Source organism: Protopterus annectens, chromosome 7.part1 (genome assembly GCF_019279795.1).
Source record: "Protopterus annectens isolate FY-2018-M chromosome 7.part1, PAN1.0, whole genome shotgun sequence".
Classification (NCBI taxonomy): Eukaryota; Metazoa; Chordata; order Ceratodontiformes; family Protopteridae; genus Protopterus; species Protopterus annectens.
Genome location: NC_056740.1, coordinates 143,063,151 through 143,076,083, shown reverse-complemented (window position 1 = coordinate 143,076,083; position 12,933 = coordinate 143,063,151). Strand labels below are relative to the sequence as shown.

General features: G+C 37.3%; 1 protein-coding gene across 2 annotated transcripts in view; it reads left to right on the top strand.

Moving 5' to 3' along the window:
- TMEM43 (transmembrane protein 43) overlaps window positions 1–12,933 on the top strand; it is an 881,455-nt gene that overhangs the window by 67,164 nt on the left and 801,358 nt on the right. For both annotated transcript variants that reach the window (XM_044078600.1, XM_044078601.1), the window contains exon 3: window positions 8,677–8,811. In XM_044078600.1, coding sequence (XP_043934535.1) covers window positions 8,677–8,811 — 135 coding nt within the window. The remainder of the gene's footprint in view (window positions 1–8,676; window positions 8,812–12,933) is intronic.

Below are 12,933 nucleotides of genomic sequence, written 5' to 3'. Positions count from 1 at the left end.
CCACCAAGTATAACAAGACACCAACAGGGACGGAGGGTGGGGACCGATACTAAAGCCATTAGTGTATACTGTTTTAGACAGTAAACACTACAGAAATCTTTATGACAGCAGTGAGCCACAAAATGAAAGTTTTTAAACAGATAAAGGAGCAAAGAGACTCTGCAGAATGCTTTTAACTGCAAATAAATTAGTTACCCATGCAGATTAGTTAATAGCAATAAAAATACAGTAAAATGTATGCAGCGGGCAATAAAAAGTGCTATATATATAAATTGCTAGAAGCAATAACCAGTGTAAATAAGCCAAAAAAACAGGATACTTATCTCAGATCAGAGTTGTAGTCAATACCCCTCCTCCACTCTGCTCAGTGTGTATAGACAGAAATCCTCTCAAAGTTAGGTAGCTGAGATATTATTTGCATAAAACCCAGGATAAGCCCCAATCAGTTATCCCTATCCTTTGCATTAGGGAAGGAAGGTACTGTTGTGTCCAAGCAGACAGTATCCAAATTTTGGCCTACTGTATCATATTCTGTTATGCCTTCAAAGGTAGAAAAAACAAAAAAAAAAAAAGAAGAAGAACTGGTAGAGCCTACAGTACAAGAAGTATGGCTACGATTGTGGCCTTCCATAAGGGAGTAAATACCCATACTGCCTTAGAAGCAGCTACATGGTCATCAGTCCATACCTTTTCCAAACATTACAAATTAGATACATGTTTACAGGGCTTGGACTGAGTTTGTCATGGCCATTTTGCAGGCTTTGTTCACATCTTAGTCCTTCTCTCAGGACACTGACCTGTCACAAGTTTAGTAAATTGTCCCAGTAGTTAGCAATGCTGGAGCAGTGATCTAAGCAAAGCCCATAGTACATTTGTGTGAGAATTGCCATAGTAGTAGATTTTCAACTAGATCACTGCTGTAGTACTATTTCCCCTGCCATGTCCATCCCCCTCATTTTGAATCAGTCATCCTAGACATTGGTGAAGTACCCTATATTTGTGCTACAAACACTTCGTATTTCTCTTATAGGATCTCTAGCCTCTCTTTTCTCTCTTTCTGTGGCTTGGGCAACTGTTTATGTAATTCTAAGCGCATCATGTCATCTCTGATGGATGGATGTCTGCCAGCCTTGGAAGGGGGAAGGGTTCTGAACTCTGAAAGTCAATTGAAATGTTACATCTTTTCTAACTGAAGTCTCCATAGTGTGGATTTCTACAGCAAAGATATATTTGAACATCTACTGTTATGGCAAATTCTTACATAACCGTACGTCCATTTTTTCTCAGACTAGATGGCCAGTCACTGAAACTTAGGATCACAAACACCATGACTGGAAGGTCCTAAAAGAACAAAAATACGACAAAACAGCCAGTAGAAAGATAGTAATCACCAATACACATTTTATTAACAAGAACGTCTCAAATCTCTAGCACTTTGACAAGTGCCTTCTAGGAGTACATCATTAAGAAAAAACAGTGCCATTTTATACATACATTAACTACCAACTATTAAACAATCAATTAATTTCTTAAAACATTAAGTAATATTAATCTATCATAAAAAACATAATTATATCAAAAGTTTCCATGAGCATTCAATATTAAGCCCAAAGGGGCTCAAAGTATTATATTTTAAAATATAAATGTTTTCTTTATATAATAAATAATGTTTATTCTTAAACTCAGAATTGCCAACACCCCAATTAACTTGTTCTAAGATGCTGGCTTGCAGAGAGTCTGGATTGCTATTATGAAATAACTTAAAATGCATTGCAACAGGACGAGCTGCCTTCTCTATTTTAATGTCTCTAATGTGCTCCTGCAACCTCAATTTAAAACTTCTCTTAGTTTGGCCAAGGACTAAGCCCTGTGGGACACCACTTGTGACCGGCTTGGAGTCTGACATGGCGCCAGCAACTCTAACCCTGTGGGTTCTGTCCTTTAGCCAGTTTGCAACCCATCTTGTGACATATGGGTTTACATTTAAGCTGGTAAGTTTCTCTATAATACCCGAGTGGGGTATTGTGTCGAAAGCTTTGCAAGGTCAAGGTAGGCTGTATGGACTGCCTTTCCTCATCAATGGCCTTGGGGACTGTATTGAAGAAGTTGACCAAGTTCAAAAGGCATGGTCTGCCCTTGACAAAGCCAAACTGGGTCGGGTCCAATGTCTGCAAGTCCCCTATGTCTTTGTTTATGAGTTCCATTATGATCCTCTCCATAGCTTTTGCAGACCAGGCTTGTTAAGCTTATGGGCGGTAATTACCAGGGTCCGTAGAGGCACCGCCTTTGTGGAGTGGGACCACAGTTGCCGTACGCCACTCCTTGGGCACGTATCCTGTGGTAAGGCTAAGATTAAACAGCTGCCTTATATGTGGGTTTAGTTCCTCGTTGAGTTCGTGTAGCACACAGCCGGGGATGCCATCCGGTCCCATTGATGCTGTATTTTAGCTTTAGAGAGAGCAGCTTTCACCTGCGCATTTGAGATGTCTGGGAGGCTACACTCCGCTGGGATAGTTATCTCTCCTTTTGGGGTGGAGAGGGGGGTGAAGTTTGCACTGAACCTGTCTGCCAGTATGTTGGCAATGTCTGTGGGTTCAGTGATTTTTGTATCATTTTGGACTAATTCTAGATATCTGGGAGTTTCCACCCAGGTTTCTAACATAGCTGAAGAAGGCCTTATGATTGTCTTTTGAATCTATTGCAATTTTTCTCTCAAAGTTGGCCATGGATGATTTTATGAGTGCTCGTATTTTTTTACTAATAATGATCAAGGGTGTCTTCTCTTTTATGGATTTTGCTCTATCATGTAACAGCTTTCTCCTCTTATTGTAAAGTTTGTTTATGGCTGGGGTCCACCAGACTGGACGTTTGCCCTTGTTTGAGAATATAAATTGCTAGAAGCAATAACCAGTGTAAATAAGCCAAAAAAACAGGATACTTATCTCAGATCAGAGTTGTAGTCAATGCCCCTCCTCCACTCTGCTCAGTGTGTATAGACAGAAATCCTCTCAAAGTTAGATAGCTGAGATATTATTTGCATAAAACCCAAGATAAGCCCCAATCAGTTATCCCAATCCTTTGCATTAGGGAAGGAGGGTACTGTTGTGTCCAAGCAGACAGTATCCAAATTTGTGGCCTACTGTATCATATTCTGTTATGCCTTCAAAGGTAGAAAAAAAAAAAAAAAAAAAAAGAAGAAGAACTGGTAGAGCCTACAGTACAAGAAGTATGGCTACCATTGTGGCCTTCCATAAGGGAGTAAATACCCATACTGCCTTAGAAGCAGCTACATGGTCATCAGTCCATACCTTTTCCAAACATTACAAATTAGATACATGTTTACAGGGCTAGGACTGAGTTTGTCATGGCCATTTTGCAGGCTTTGTTCACATCTTAGCCCTTCTCTCAGGACACTGACCTATCACAATTTAGTAAATTGTCCCAGTAGTTAGCAATGCTGGAGCAGTGATCTAAGCAAAACCCATAGTACATTTGTGTGAGAATTGCCATAGTAGTAGATTTTCAACTAGATCACTGCTATAGTACTATTTCCCCTGCCATGTCCATCCCCCTCATTTTGAATCAGTCATCCTAGACATTGGTGAAGTACCCTGTATTTGTGCTACAAACCCTTCGTATTTCTCTTATAGGATCTCTAGCCTCTCTTTTCTCTCTTTCTGTGGCTTGGGCAACTGTTTATGTAATTCTAAGCGCATCATGTCATCTCTGATGGATGGTTGGATGTCTGCCAGCCTTGGAAGGGGGAAGGGTTCTGAACTCTGAAAGTCAATTGAAATGTTACATCTTTTCTAACTGAAGTCTCCATAGTGTGGATTTCTACAGCAAAGATATATTTGAACATCTACTGTTATGGCAAATTCTTACATAACCATACGTCCATTTTTTCTCAGACTAGATGGCCAGTCACTGAAACTTAGGATCACAAACACCATGACTGGAAGGTCCCAAAAGAACAAAAATACGACAAAACAGCCAGTAGAAAGATAGTAATCACCAATACACATTTTATTAACAAGAACGTCTCAAATCTCTAGCACTTTGACAAGTGCCTTCTAGGAGTACATCATTAAGAAAAAACAGTGCCATTTTATACATACATTAACTACCAACTATTAAACAATCAAATAATTAATTTCTTAAAACATTAAGTAATATTAATCTATCATAAAAAACATAATTATATCAAAAGTTTCCATGAGCATTCAATATTAAGCCCAAAGGGGCTCAAAGTATTATATTTTAAAATATAAATGTTTTCTTTATATAATAAATAATGTTTATTCTTAAACTCAGAATTGCCAACACCCCAATTAACTTGTTCTAAGATGCTGGCTTGCAGAGAGTCTGGATTGCTATTGTGAAATAACTTAAAATGCATTGCAACAGGACGAGCTGCCTTCTCTATTTTAATGTCTCTAATATGCTCCTGCAACCTCAATTTAAAACTTCTCTTAGTTTCACCTTTATAAAAGAGATTGCAGGAGCACCAGAGAACAGAAATAATATTAGATGTTACACAAGTAAAATGTCCTCTAGGACTAAAAGGAACACCATTAATATAGCTAAAAAAGGGAACAATATATTTACATGCTAAGCATTTAGTACAACCACTAGTGCCCAGCCTACCTAAAGTGCTACATAACTTTTTCACTGGCTTAACAAATATATTATGTAAAATAATGTCTTGTATATTCCTACCTCTAGTGAATGAAAAAATAGGAAATTTACATAATGTATCAGAAAATTCTTTGAATTTAAATAAGAATGGCCAAAAATACTTAATTATCTTGACTTGTTCATGAGAAAAAACATTGTATGAAATGACTATATACATTTGCCTAACTTCTAACTTATCTTTTCTAGTACTTCTGCTAATATTCCTTCTGTTATGATTCATAACAGAACTACTATCTACTAATGAATTATTTTTTATTTTAACCAAAGCCCTCTGGATATCTTTCATAAAAAAAAAAACCCTCTTCAAAAACGTGTATTTATAGAAGTACACATTTCTTTATACAATTCCTTATTATCAGTACATAATCGATAAACTCTTAAGTAATTCTTCAAAGGGTAAAGAATCCAACAAATGAGATGGATGGCAGCTAGTTCTGTGTAAAAAATGATTACTGTTATCAAACTTTCGATGTATTTTAGTTTTAATTTTTTCACCAATTATCCCTGTTAAATCTATATCCAGACAACTTATAGTTAGGCCCTGTTGAAATCCATCAAATTTAATTTTAAACCTGTTAATATCCAGATCTTTAATAAAAACAGGTAAATTGGCCAACCCACCTTTACACAGAAACACTAGGTCATCTATAATAGGAAACAACAAAAGTTCTAAAGAAGTTATGCCTGTATAAGAATTCAACCCCATAAAGGCCCATAAAAAGATTAGCATAGGCAGGTGCAAATGATGCACCCATGGCAGTGCCTATTTTCTGAACATAAACATCTTCACAAAAATAATTAATAAGACAGAATTCAGTTAGTTCTAATACATAATTACTTAGTGGGCTGTCTCCTAAAAAGAACTTAATGGCTTCTAAACCATATTGGTGTTGAATAGAGGTATACAAACTTTTAACATCAACAGATACCCAATACATTTCTTCAGTTCACTCAGTTTCTTTCATTTTATCTAAAAAATCAAAAGAATGTTTTATGAAAGATGGTAACGCAAAAAAATAATTCCTTGCAGAAATAGTGGGCCTACCTGGGGAGGTGTTGCACGTTTTTATGAAGCTTGAGTAAACAATACAAATAAGCTATGGAATTATTTTCACTATATAGCTTTTTTCTACATCTTGTTTAGAAAAATACCCAAGTCTGTAACCTTTAGAAAGTAAATGTTGAAATTCTTTTTGTGCGTTTAAAATCACCAACTGTACCTTTACATATACTTCAGTATTATTAAAATGTTCCATGCACATTTCCATATACTGGTTAGCATGCATCACTATTAAACGGTTCCCTTTGTCTGAAGGTTTAAAAACCAATTCATGTTGTTTCCCCATATCTTTAAGAACTTTCCATTCATCTTTTGACAAATTATACGTAAAAGAATTCCCAGCTTGCATAAATTCTTGATATGTATGTTCTAAAGAAAAGTTGACCATAGCTGAAAATTGTTGCACACCTTCATGCAAAAAAGGTGGGATAAAGTCACTGGAACATTTCACAGATGTAGTATTAAGATAGCAGTAACCATTTAACTCATCTATATCTGAAGCACAAGAATAAAAGCTGTCATCTAAATCAGAAATATCTTCATTAGAAATAAAAGTATCATTGGTACCAACAGATAAATCCCTTCTAGAAAAATAGTTAAGCAAATGTAATTTTCTACACAGTCTGTATACTTCAAGTTTAAACATATAGGGTCTAGGCATCACAATAGGCACAAAATTAAGACCCTTATTTAAAATATACATTTGTATTTCACTTAATTCCACTTGGGATAAATTTATAACAATGTTATTCTCACCATAAAGACCAAAGTCACAATGTAAAAATTCAGTTCCATCTAGTCCATTTGTTATGCTGTTGATAAGCTCCTCTATGACTAAAAGTTTGTTGTTCGTGGCGAAAACCATCATCAGTGTTTCTTTCCAAATCCACTCTTCTCTTTCTATTTCAAGGAGTATTATTCAAATATTAAGGCTTTTGAGTTTGAGGCAAAGGTGGATACTGTTGGTCATCCATATCCCAGTCCGTAGAGCCTCTGGAAGTGTCAAAAACACTTGATGTGAACTGCTAGCACCATTATGACCCATTTTGCCACTATTTGAAAACTATTGATGTGATTTAGTCTTATTTGCTTTCCAAATTAAAGCTTTATGGTTATTGTAGTCCCTTGAATCTCTGTAGTTTCGTTTTTTTCTTTTTCATAAGGTCTTGTTCAAGATCAGTAAGTTTATCATTAATGTCAACAAGCTGGGTTTGTATACGAGCGGGACTAATTTTAGCTGCTAAGGAAGTACACACGGTAGAAATTTCTTCCTTCAGCTTTCATTGTAATAAAATGTCTCGTTCTATAGAAATATTCACCCACTCGTGGCACACCGATGGGCAGCTGCAATCCATCTATCTTGAAGCCGTTTTTCAGCTTCATCTGAAACATCAAAGGGTTTAGATGGATTCTTAAAGGCACCCAACCCCCTTGGTGTAATATCAAGCTGAATGTAGCATTGCAGGCTCAAAATATTAAGGTAAACTGCAGTTTTTCATCATAAGCTGTTCTAGTTTGTAAATAATGTCAGACACATCCATGGAAAAGGAAACAGAGTGGTTCTTACCCACGCAGTCAAACGGATTTGATATACGTTGTATACGGCCGTTTTCTATGAGGTGTTCCCAGTTAATAAAATTCTGCTCACCTCTCGAACCAGTTCTTGAGGACGCCTCTTGAATAGACACCACATATTGATACATGCTTTTTTTGGGTAACATCCAGACCATCATCATCTCTCAAAATCCTCGGTAGTTGATTATTAGGATCACAGGCCATCTTGTAACATACAAACACCATGACTGGAATGTCCCAAAAGAACAAAAATACAACAAAACAGCCAGTAGAAAGCTAGTAATCACCAATAAGCACTTTATTAACAAGAATTTCTCAAATCTCTAGCGCTTCGGCAACAAGCGCCTTCTACGAGTACATCAGTAAGAAAAAAACAGTGCCATTTTATACATACATTAACTACCAACTATTAAACAATCAAATAATTAATTATTTTCTTTTAACATTAAGTACTATTAATCACCCATAGTACATTTGTATGAGAATTGCCATAGTAGTAGATTTTCAACTAGATCACTGCTGTAGTACTATTTTCCCTGCCATGTCCATCCTCCTCTTTCTGAATCGGTCATCCTAGACATTGGTGAAGTACCCCATATTCGTGCTACCAACCCTTCGTATTTCTCTTATAGGATCTCTAGCTTCTCTTTTCTCTCTTTCTGTGGCCTGGGCAACTGTCTGTGTAATTCTAAGCGCATCATGTCATCCCTGATGGATGGATGTCTGCCAGCCTTGGAGGGGGAAGGGTTCTGAACTCTGAAAGTCAATTGAAATGTTACGTCTTTCCTAGCTGAAGTCTCCATAGTGTGGATTACTACAGCAAAGATCTGTTTGAACATCTACTGTTATGGCAAATTCTTATATAACCATACGTCCATTTTTTCTCAGACTAGATGGCCAGTCACTGAAAATTAGGATGCCTCCGTCTGTGTGGTTCGGTTCAAACCCACAGATAGTGCTTGAAGTCTTTTTTTTTTTTTTTCCTCCTTTTTGTCAAATAGTTTTTGAGCTAAAATGTCTTGATATCTGTGACTTGCACCCTGCTATAGTCACCCAAAATTGTCAGATTTTTCCTCTTAAGTTTTCAGTAGTTCATAGTGGGTGTTCTTTTTCTTGTTTATTCCATGGGTAAATTCTCCTTGAATAGCTACATCAACTGTTTATTTTTAACCTTATGGATGCGTTTGTTGTCTTGTCAGATGTTAAATACTGGGTGCTTTTAAAGTTTAACAAACTTTAAGACATTTATTGTTTTATTTGCTTATTCTTATGAAGTATGGAAATATATATTGCAGTCCAAATGATGCCGTCTTTCATTATTAGATTTTCTGTTTTTCTTGAAGGGTCGAGCTTTGCAGACTGCTAATTCACTAAATGAAGGCCTGTCTTTGGTGGTTTCTCTTGAAGATGTCAATTTTGTTAATCAGCAGATTGATGGAAAACTGGTGCATCTGACTGGACCACTCAGGACATCCAAGGTATTTCAGTTTTATTGCTATTTGGAAGTTATATTTAATAATAGTGTGGCTGCTTACATTGTTGCTGTACCATCACTGTATTTAAATCTGTATTTCAATGGAATATCATTTTGAGTGGTTTAAGGGTTGCATGCATAAATATTGCAGATTGTAGTTTAAGTAGAAATATTCCAGTAGATAAATGTGTAACTTTTTTTGAAATACTGCAGTAACAGTAAAATTTAATTTACCTCTTACTTATTCACATATGTTCTTTGACTGGCTGTTTTCCTAAGTCCTTTTTGCTTCAGTCCTTGTCAAAAATTAAGAAGCCTCCACCTGATCTTGTTGCTTCATATTTTTCCTCCTTGGAGCATTGAAAATTTCAGCCGCCATCACTTCTTGTGAATGGTCTGTTTTCCAGCAGAGATTTGCCTTTCTTTACCCAACTGTTTTTCATCATTTGGCAGAAGAGGAGAGAGTTGATCATTGGAGGGGCTGTTGTGGCCTACCTCTCCTTTGTCTTTCAACCTTTAATATTTACATTTCTGAAGAACACATCATCATTCCATGGCATATGCTTGAGTCTTTGTGTAAACCAGCTTCCGCTACAATGCAGGCATGCTGATTGGTGTGACTGGGGACATTTTACATGCTTACTATGTTATTCCTATGTCTCATGTATTGGGTCATTGGAAGAGGTGGGTGAGATTACAGCCCTAGAACAGGGGTCTGAAGCCTGTGGCTCTGGAGCTGCATGCAGCTCTTCCACCCTTCTGCATTGGCTCCCTGAAGCTTTGAAAAATAATGGCCACTGTGCCGCATGACACACACACACACACACACACACACACACACACACACACACACACACACACACACACACACTGATCGAGTGACAGATTGTAAATATTGCTCTTATAAACTTTATAAACTTAGAAACATGCTAGAATAACATGGTTTCTGTTACCATGCATTCCACACACACACTGAGAGTGATTGAGCAATCCCCTGGCAGCAGCAACATCTCCTGAAAGGTTTCCATACCTCTCCACCATACCTCTGAAACCCTTACCACAAGAAATCTGGACAGAGCCACAAATAAAGGGGTAAAGGAGGAGCAAAGGAAGAAAAATAGGAACAGATTTTAAATATTGCTCTTAAAACTTAGAAACATGCTCGAATAACACAGTTTCTGTTAACATGCATTTTCCACATGCACAATTACCTCTCATCTGTGCAGATTTTCACAGAATGTTCTGATTTTTGCCTCATATTTTGGTCTGTTTCTCATAAAATTGTGTTTTTTTGTAAAATCATTGGCAAATCATTAAGGGCTGAAATCCAAAAATATAGACAGACATTTGGGTTTCAGACTTCATACCCTTCAGAAAATTCATGCCAATGCAAAACCTGTTATTCTATCAACTTTCTAAGTTTGTAAGAACAATATTTAAAAAGTGTCCCAATTTCTGGGCCTTTGTCCTCCCATTATTTATGTCTTTATCCAGATTTCTTCCAAGAGGTTGAGAGGTATGAGTCACGCATGCACGCACATGCACCTCACACACTGAGACCATTTGAGCGATCCCAATAAAAATCCCAACAAAGGAACAAAAATAGGAATGGATTTTAAATAATGCTCTTATAAACTTGGTTCTTTTATATATAGTATAATAACTATATCTAAAACTGTATACATTGTGTTGTGTTATCTTCATTTTAGGGGTCAAATAGGTTTTGTGGCTTCAGATGAATTTTATTTGGTGGAAGAGGGGCTAAAAATGGCTCTTTTGATAGTGAAGGTTGCAGACCCCTGGCCTACCCAGTTAGTATGCCAGTAGGTCCATCTCTGAATCCAACATCCCAAAGCTCTGGAAAAAAATAAATTGTCATTCTCTTGCACAAGGGTAACAAATAAACAGTGAATTATCAAAGTATCGACCCATGTTTATTTTCTCCCCACTTTCTAAATTACTTGAAAAGTGTATACACTTACAACTATTAAAATTTATCTTAGACAACAGTCTTCTTTCTCCCATCCAACACAGTTTTCAACCAGCGCATAGCACCGCCACAGAATTGCTGTCCTTTACAGAGACTGTGAACAAAGCTATGGACACAGGCCAGCTAACATCAGTAAACTTACTTGACCTGCAACTTTGTATACTAGGATGCTCACAGGCTACCCAAAAATGTTTCTCCTTGTGTTAAGTTGCAAACTAGTCTATCTGAATACCAGGTAAATAGTACTGGAGTCCCTCAAGGATCCAACTCTTCAACATTATTCATTAATAACCTTTATACTGCCTCCCTTCAAAGCACACTCAACCAGTACACTGATTCTACTATTATCTCTTCATCCATTAACCCTCACCACCTCTTAAAAATTACACAAGATGCATTCACTTCTATCAAAATGTGACTAGAACTGCTACTAAACCCAAGCAAAACTAAAGTCCTAATGTTTTCACTAAAGCCATTCACATATGAGCTCAAAATGTATAAAGAGAATAAAACTCAAATTGAAATAATTACTCAGGCAAAACTACTAGGTATCACTATTGACAATAAACTTACCTTTGAACAACATATTCTTAATACAATTAAAAAGACACACATCAAACTCTGTAAACTATACAGACATAAACAATTTATGCCTCAATCAATACAACACTTGCAAGTACCCTCCTACACCCTTCCGTGGTTTATGGGGCCCCTATACTCACTAACCTCCACACATCCCTAAAGAACAAATTCCAGTCATGTTACCACAAAATTGCCAGGTTTGCAACTGGTGTACCCAATCGCTCACACCATTGCTATGCCCTTAAACTAAACTGGCTAGAGTTTCCCCACTACCTGAATTTTGTGCAGCTATCTCTCGCTTACAGAATAATTTACAAACCTTCTAGCTGCCTCACCTTAAAGCCTATCTTACAGCCTTCCACCCCACCTAAAAATCTCTGTTCTACTAATAAACTACTGCTAAATGGACATAGATCTACTAAAAGAGCTGGGAACAGCCTGTACTCCTGTGCCTTAGCAAAACTTTGGAATGCCCTACCTCCATATATTACTCCCATTGAATCCTTTAAGACCTACAGACTTACACTAAAAGACCACTACCTCATCTCCCACATCTGCCTATGCCCCCAAGCAAAGGCTACGATATGTAATCTATCTCCCCTACCCTTCACATTTGTCTTTAAACTATTATCAGGTAACTATTTGATTGTCTATCTTTCCAAACTACTTTCAAAACTTCTTCCTATCCTTCATCACACCTCCTTCTTACACATCCCTCATTATACTTCTCTTCTGTATGTGCAGAATCTTTTCCTCTCCCTGGTTTCTTGTACTTGCTAACCTCTGTCATGTTTACTTACAGTCAGTGTGCTTTTTTCCACAACTTCTCTTCATACTTTGAAGTCAAAACTAAACAGATGTTTTTGACAAATACTGTTATAATGTACCACTAACTGTAATGAATTACATGTAAAAACCACATTAGACCTAATATATGTGTGTTTTAGCAAGGCTGTATAACATATTTGTCTGTAATCCATTCTGGAAATGTATGTTGATGTCTTTTATAATTTTCGAATTGTATAATCTTTGACTGTACTTTTACTGTTGGAGCTTTTCTCCCCGGGCCTCTGCTGAAAATGGGATGTTCATTGTGTTTCACTCTTGCAGTCCTAACCAATGGGTTATCCGGCACCCGGTAACCCTCGATCGGCCAGAATATCAAAGGTCAGTAAATATGACATCGGCTGTCGTCGGTTGTAATGAACGTCCGATGCAAAAGGAGGCAGCCGACATCACTTCCTCAGTCTTCCTTGTTGCGGAGCCCGAAGCAGAATCATTTCTTGCACGAGTGCCGGTCAGCTTACCATTTTCGGTTTCTGACTACAAAGTTGAAGTCAACTACAGCTAAGTACCCCATTGGGGATCCTCAACGTTCCCAATTGTGATCTCTGTGCTTCCTTTAACTTGCATACTATTCGTCGTTTGGCTAAACTTTTAGCCAAACATTTTAGAGTTTGGCCTGAGTTTGTCGGTATGGTATCCACTGGTCTTTAGTCTTCAGATATCCCCAAGAAGCGTAAGGATAAGGACTGCAACAGGCTTCAGAGGGTC